This window comes from Synchiropus splendidus, chromosome 14 (assembly GCF_027744825.2).
Source record: "Synchiropus splendidus isolate RoL2022-P1 chromosome 14, RoL_Sspl_1.0, whole genome shotgun sequence".
In the NCBI taxonomy this organism is placed as follows: Eukaryota; Metazoa; Chordata; class Actinopteri; order Syngnathiformes; family Callionymidae; genus Synchiropus; species Synchiropus splendidus.
The window spans coordinates 24240731-24248125 of record NC_071347.1 but is presented as its reverse complement, the minus strand read 5'-3'; the positions used below and the strand labels follow the sequence as shown (position 1 = coordinate 24248125).

Genomic DNA, 7395 nt, shown 5'->3' with positions numbered 1-7395 from the left:
TGTGTAGTGTAGTTCACAAATGATGAAAGGCTGGAGACCACTGCTGCACGTGAGCGTTCACTCACAGTTTTAGCCAACGACTCAACAAACCTGGAACTGTGGTCACAGAGCTCCAGAGACAGACTTGTGTCATGCACCGCACATTCTTCAACTTTGCACAGACTTTTGTGAGATACTGTATCAACAAACCTGATACGGTATCTCACAAAAGGCAGCCAGGTAATGCATCATCGGCCATGTCAACAGCCGATGCCGACTGACAGATGTGTGCACTGGAGCATTCGAGCCCAAGAATGTTTCACATTATGGCCTCAGACAAAAGTCAGAGCCGACGGCTTGTTGAAGCGCGTTATCTGATGTGTACCTTGGAGCTCGCTGAGAGACTGGCTCTTGCATTGTTTCCCACAAGGTGAGAGCTCACTGTGTAAGTCTTGCTTTCACCCTCCTGGATTGGCCCAGACTGGCAAGTACAGGCACTTACTTACGCCTGTGTGTTTTCAGAGAAGTGCTTTGTGTATCAAAGCTCACTCTTTCTCGGGTTGTAAATACACCAAACTATGACAAATGAACGTTTTCTTCCTTCCCTTCTGCCCCTCTGCCTTGTGCTGCGTCCCTGCTCCCACCTCTCCTCTTCATCGCCTCCTTCGTCCCATCCCTGAAGCTCCATGGTTGTCTCCCTCTCCTTCTGTCGCCTTACGCCACGTCCAATGATATTCTCGGTCCAGCAGGTCCAGGTTCTAATCTCGTCCTTCTCAGTCACTCCCAATGAAAAAAAACACCAGCAGACATTGATTCAACGTTGAATATTTATACGTGACAAAAACAAGTTGCATCCATGAAACGTGTTGATTTGTGGTCAGAATGGGTTGCAATTTTGACGTTGGTCCTCATGTTGAGGTCATGTCCTTGAGTCAGCTGGGGGCCGCTTCTAGCTCTTGCTCTGGGAGTCAGAGCCACTGTCTCCAACCCACCCATCATGGTCCTACAGAGCTGCTCCTCCACCCAGTCGCTGGACAGGCAGGAGCTGAGAGCCGAGCCTGCTCCATAGGTTGACCAGCCAAACATGTACAGCAACCTGTAAATAACCTTTCGGGTCAGACAGTGCATCTATTGAAACGCGCACTTTTTACCTTTCAGGACCCACGATTAATGCCATATAAAATAGTTGTTCAAAGCGACTGCTACAAGCTTCTCTTATTTTTGGGAGAGACATTTGACCATACAATAGAATAAGTAGTGATCGTCGACAGTGGTTGTAAATAACGTACGTATCAAAATGGGACATGAAAACGCACGCATCTACCAGGACCTTTGGACTGGTGGAGGGTTGTTTACCGTAATTACGCTGCTGCAGGAGCAGGGCCATTTCACCTCCTGCCACGCTCTGTCAGTGCAGGAGAGTTCGGGCTCGTCTAACCAGTCGCCATGTGGATCTCGTTGGTGCTGTTCGTCTGTGTGCTCTTCGTGGCCCTGCAGTTCGTCAGGAAGAGGCCCAAAAACTTCCCACCCGGACCAGCTCCTCTGCCTTTGTTTGGCAACATCCTGAACCTGAACCTGGAGAACCCCCTGAACGACTTCCAAAAGGTGCGAATCTCTGGACTTCAATGTCGTGCTTTATTGCCGAGTTCAGAACGTGGTGATAGAGCCAGAACTCCACAACGACCAGTGTGTTGCGTTCGCCGTTTTTACACTATTATTATTACTCTCCTTATTACTGTGGGTGTTGTTATTATTAGGATGGGATTCTTCTTGTAGTTGTTGTCATCTATTTACCTTTCCAGAATGCGTGTGACGGCTCCAAACGAGAAAACGAACCGCTGGTTTTCACCTTTCACCGAACCTTGCGTAACGTCGTTGCCACATTGCCTCGGGCTCACCGCGCGTCTGTGAACTCTGGCCGCTGGACTCCAGGTGATGAGCGCGCAGGCAGCGGCCGATGGCGCGCACACTTCAGTCCTTCGTCAAGTGAAAACACACACGACGCTAGTACTCGTCCCCGTCGTGCAAATCTTTCATTGCGACACGGTGGATCTGATTGGTGGTCCTGGGTGTTGACGTGAGTCACAGGCCGTGATCGTTTGAGGCATCGTTCTCCACTGGAAGACAGGACAAGGGCGAGTGGATGCACGTGGAGACCAGAAGTCCACCCTGAATACTCATGTGCGACACAACACCTTCTCGCTTCGTGTGTTCCACTCACTTTACGCAGTCATTTTTCTCTTCATCACACACGAGCTCGTGGTCAGACCTGCTCCTTCACGTGATTGATAGTTGAACACGTGCTTCCACAGCTGCGGGAAAAGTATGGAGACGTCTACACCATCTACGTTGGCTCCACTCCAATGCTCATCGTCAACGGGATGCAGGCTGTCAAAGAGGCTCTGGTCACCAAGGGCACGGACTACGCTGGACGACCTCAGGACCTTTATTCCAATGACGTCACGGGAAACCAAGGTACTGGGAAGACAGGCTGACTCTCAGTGCACGCACGCACTCGCTCCCTGGTGTCCATCCCAAACGAGTGCGCTGAGGTGTGTCGGCGTCTTTGACCCAACGAAGAGGCAGCAGATGCTGACAGTCTCACTGGAAAGCAGCACATGCATGGCGCGCGCCCGAGAAACATAAAGGCTGTGCCTCCGTCCTGTGTGCAGGAGTGATTCTGGCTGATTATGGATCCCGCTGGAAGGAACTTCGTCGCTTTGCTTTGATGACTCTGAGGAATTTTGGAATGGGGAAACAGTCGATGGAGGAGAGGATTCTGGGAGAGATCCAGTACATTGTTCGCGAGCTGGAGGCCAGCGTGGGTACGTCACCTTGAGGTGACCAAGAGCATCGTCTTCCGAGATCTTTCTAGAGCTTTTCTCTTCATTTCAGGCAAAACCACGAGTCCTCAGGTCATGTTCCACAACGCCGCGTCCAACATCATCTGCCAGGTTCTGTTCGGCCGGCGCTACAACTACGACCACTACAACATCAGAACCATCATCCGCTGCTTCACTGAGAACGCCAAGTTGGCCAGTTCCCCCTGGTCCGTGGTGAGTCCGCAGACTTCCGGACACGTTCAAGATTTGAAAACTGCGCTGTCGTTTGTATGAAGTGATCTTTGTTTTATTCCATCCACCATGTTCACACTTCCTCTTTGCGGAAGAAAACGATGGTTGTAGCTGACACTGATGTGCATTTGCTTCACAGTTGTACGACAGTTTTCCCATAATTCGAGGCTTGCCGCTGCCATTTGCCAAAGCCTTCAAGAATGTTGCAGTACGTATGAGAACCTCTGTCCACTGACGTCTTATTGCCAGTACATTCTCCAGACCTCCGTGCGTGTACCAAATGCGTCTGGTCCATAACTGTGCTCTTGTTGCGGATGCTACCCAGACATGTAACAAGATCACCAACGATGTGGTGGCGGAGCTGAAGAAGACCAGAGTGCCTGGAAATCCGCAACATTTTGTCGACTGCTACCTGGATGAAATGGACAAAGTGCGTATCTGTCCTCATGTCTGCTTGAGTTCTTCCAGCGTCTCGCCTCACTGTGGCTCTTCGCTGACGCTGAAACTGTTGGTTCTCTGGGCTTCTTGTCTTCCACAGAGAGAAGCAGAAACAGAAGCCTTTTCAGAGAAGCAGATGGTCATGTACTGTTTGGATCTTTACTTCGCCGGGACCGACACCACATCCAACACTCTGCTGACTGGCTTCCTCTACCTGAGCACCCACCCTCATATTCAAGGTGTGCTCCTGTTTTCTGACTGAACCAACGTCACCGTAGAAACACGGCTTCCATGTCGGCCCTGCTGCCCGCCACCTGCTTTCCTGCAGATCTCTGTGTTAGCACAAAAGAGGTGACAGGTGAACTAAGTTGGTTTAGCAGCCAGATGTGACTTGGCACCATACGAGGCGGTGGAGTCGAAGAAAAGCCAACAAAGGTCGCCGACGTGCGGGTGAAGGACTGGTAGTTGATGCACCTCAAAAGATCGTGAACTCTCTCATCTCACCTTGCTGTCATGTGACCTGCTGAACCTGACTGGAGTCACGTGCGTCTTGTTCCCAGAGCGCTGTCAGAAGGAGATCGACGAGGCGCTGGCTGGGAAGGACGAGCCGACGTTTGACGACAGACACAACATGCCCTACGTGCAGGTACAGGTCCAGCCCAGCTCACCTGACGTGTGGCGGCGTGGACGCTGACGTCTCTCCCTCCAGGCCGTGATCCATGAAGTCCAGAGGATCGCCAACACGGTCCCCCTGAGTGTCACGCACTGTGCCATCAAAGACACCCAGCTGTGCGGATACTCCATCCCCAAGGTGAGACACAGTCCTTGCTCGCGCACGCCTCGGTTTGGCTTGAGATAAGGCAAATGACTGCCAAAACATCGTGCCGACGCTGCCAGGAAGCACCTTAGTGGCTTGACTGAGCGACGTCCTCTTCACTGTGCCGAAACTCTGGAGCCTTTCGTCATTCGTGGGTCTTGCCAGAATAACTTGCATTGCAAATGATATACAAATGACAGAGCATTTTGAACAGGGCTCTCCTCTTACGTTACACCTTATCCAACTGTTTTTCAGTTGCCAGGGTCTTTGCCTTCCTGCCCAGGGTCGGATGAAGTCGCGATGACTCTGCAGATACTTGATTGGGCGTATACAAGATATGGTTTGCCACTAGTCTCTCACCAGCAGTGTCCCACTCGCGCACGTTTTCCCGTCCGATACGTGTCACTTCCTCAGGTGCTAATGTTTATGTGGATGCAAACACGCCACACCTCTGAAATGAGGCACAGCTGCTTTGACTTGATGGACACCTAAAGCTTGTGTGAAGGTCGAGGGTCACGCTCACATGCAAAGTGATTCGCAGTAAAAGCACAGTGCAGAAGAAGACGTTGGCGTGGCATGAAGAAGCTCTTGAGAGCAGAAGCTAACATAGGAAACGTTGCAGTTGTCTACAGCTCGTAACTACTAGTACATTTTCCAGAGAAATGCCTGCTTTCTTCAGTCATTTTTACATTGTGATGTGAAAATTGCTCAATGCTCATCAGGTATGAGTATAAATAGCATCATTTTTTTTTTTTGGAATGCCATATCAGCGGCGATATCTCTAATAGCTCTGTCCATGTTGCACGCCGTGTCTATGGCCATCCTCTTGACGGCTCCACGATTGTTTGCACACCTGGGTGACGTCCGTACTCACAGGGATACAGTTCCAGCGTGGCCCTCTGAACGACCTTTGGATGGGCGATGACTAAGGGCGTGTTCGGGATGTGGACACGGGAATGTTTCGACTCGCTGTCACACGTTCGTCATGTCCAGAGCCTTTCTGTAAGGTGCTCCTTGCTGCGCAGCGCGCGTTTCAACCAGTAGAAGAAAACATAAAACGGAGGAAGGCACATTTCCCCAGGAGCCAAATTCAAGCCGCTGATTGGGGATGATGATGGGTTTTGGGGTTGGGTTCCTGGAAAGTCAGATCTGGACATGACACAGAGAAACTCCTGCGATGCAGAGAACAGAAGTGGCCACTTTGACAATGACCATTTGTCATGACCATGCACTTATTTAGAGAATTTTAGTGTAAAAAAAAAAAAAAAAGTTTCATGAACAGAATGACAGCAGTGCTTCCACCCACTGCTCATATGGGTAATAATAGTGACAGCGGCTGTCAGGCCTGAAAGAGCCTCTCTCTGCTACACTGTGTCCTCAGGGGACTTTGATCATCCCCAACATGGTCTCTGTGCTGAGGGAGAAGGGACAGTGGAAGCATCCGGACCAGTTCAACCCGGACAACTTCCTCAACAGCGAAGGAGAGTTTGTGAAGCCAGAAGCCTTTTTACCATTTTCAGCAGGTGAGCATCTGGCTGCCTGGCCGGTGAGGTTGCTGTCAGGTGACCTCCATCCCTGTGTTGCAGGTCCTCGCATGTGTCTGGGTGAAGGTCTGGCCCGTATGGAGCTCTTCTTCATCACCGTCACTCTGCTGAGAAAGTTCAAGTTCTCGTGGCCCGAGGACGCTGGCGAGCCCGACTACACGCCAGTGTACGGTGTCACGCTCACACCGCAGCCGTACCGCTTGAAGGTGCAGCTGAGGGGGACACGCTAATGCAGCAAGGTCCTCGCCAGAGCGCTCGCCACCGTCCAAAGCTCTGGTTGTTGTTGGGAAAAGGCCAGGAATCCAATGTAACCACTCAGTTCCAGAATGTGTGTCTAGCGCCACCTAAGGACTGAAACGTCCTCGATTATATGTGTCTTTTTTAATCCATGACTAGATTTTGTCTCTGAAAAAAAAAATCTGGTGTTTTTTTTCTGTGAGAAAAATGACAGTGTGTAATACTCTGTGTTGCTTCATATATTCAGTGTTGGGAACATTGGGAATTTAGCATGACCGTGCTGTGTGAGCAGTTACTGTGATGAAAATAAGTTGATGTGGCCTTCGTCCACAAGCGTATGTGTGTGTCAGCTTCTCTCTGTGAAAAACCTCTCGATGTGTGTCAAACCCTGGTTGTTAGTGGCACAAGAAGCGATGGTTAGACTGCTGGTGGCGCTGCTGACTTCCATTTGCCTTCAGCACTGCAGAGCTCGTGCCCTGCTCTGTTCAGCTCCAGCAGAACTTGACAAAACACAGCAAGATTCCCGGAGCCTTGGAAAGTGGGGAGCGTTGCCTGGCTGCCGCCGCTGCTGGTCTGAAGGGTCGGGATCAGCCAGAGTTGATTCCTGCTCTCAAATGCACCTTGACAGTGATCAATGAAACTGTGAAAAAAAGTTCACAGTAAATAAAAACAACCGATGAAACCTTCCAGCATTTGTGGGTGAAGAATATGTCCCCCTGTTTTGGGGAACCTCTGCTGTCCCTGATCTGCTGGCCAGAGAGTGAGGAACCATACGTGAGACTCACCCTGGCGGTGATGAATGGACCGTTGCCACGGTGACCCTCTACAGGAGCAGCTTTGACCAAGAGCCAAAAAAACCCCACAGGCGTGAAAATGGAGTTCCATTCGAGCCATGTCTTTAGTGAATGGTGAATACAACCTCTTTGACGTTTGCGTCACCTCAGAAAGTTCACAGAAACTGTGTATCGACTTCTGCATTTCACCTTCTTACTCCCATCCTCCTGTTCAACGTGCTGTCTTCAGTTCATGACTCATGACATGTTGTCGATTCTTCCACACACTCTCACTCGCTTCATGATGCGGTCACCTGATCAGCTTTTCCGGCAGTGAAGCTCATGACGAAGGCTTTGCAGCTGCCAACAAAGCAAATGCTGGCTACTGTGACTCATCTCAAACATTTTTCCTTGCTACATAATTCCACATGCTTCATGTATTGGTTGTCTTCTGTGTCTCCAAATGTAGAGCGGAGTAGAAGTGAATGTGCATCAGAGGACGTGTCCAAACCTCCGGCCTGAACCCTGCATCT

The 7395-nt window shown here is 50.5% G+C and overlaps 1 protein-coding gene and 1 long non-coding RNA gene across 3 annotated transcripts; one reads left to right on the top strand and one right to left on the bottom strand.

The window, feature by feature from the left end:
- Positions 1-792: 792 nt before the first annotated feature.
- Positions 793-2065, bottom strand: LOC128771099 (uncharacterized). Its single transcript, XR_008416583.1, has 2 exons — positions 1774-2065; positions 793-1075 (listed from the first exon to the last, which is right to left on the bottom strand). It is a non-coding gene; the product is annotated as an uncharacterized LOC128771099 (long non-coding RNA).
- LOC128771098 (cytochrome P450 2F2-like) lies at positions 1360-6766 on the top strand. 2 transcript variants are annotated; one of them, XM_053886239.1, is made up of 11 exons: positions 1360-1584; positions 2292-2454; positions 2652-2804; positions 2875-3035; positions 3193-3261; positions 3379-3483; positions 3592-3730; positions 4052-4137; positions 4201-4302; positions 5690-5831; positions 5895-6766. In XM_053886239.1, exons 1-11 carry the CDS (start codon positions 1426-1428, stop codon positions 6080-6082), a joined length of 1467 nt encoding a protein of 488 aa, XP_053742214.1. In that variant the 5' UTR covers positions 1360-1425; the 3' UTR covers positions 6083-6766. The 2 variants fall into 2 exon arrangements, with proteins under 2 accessions (XP_053742214.1, XP_053742215.1); XM_053886240.1 differs by lacking the exons at positions 5690-5831; positions 5895-6766 and adding an exon at positions 4564-5656.
- The last annotated feature ends 629 nt before the right edge of the window (positions 6767-7395 follow it).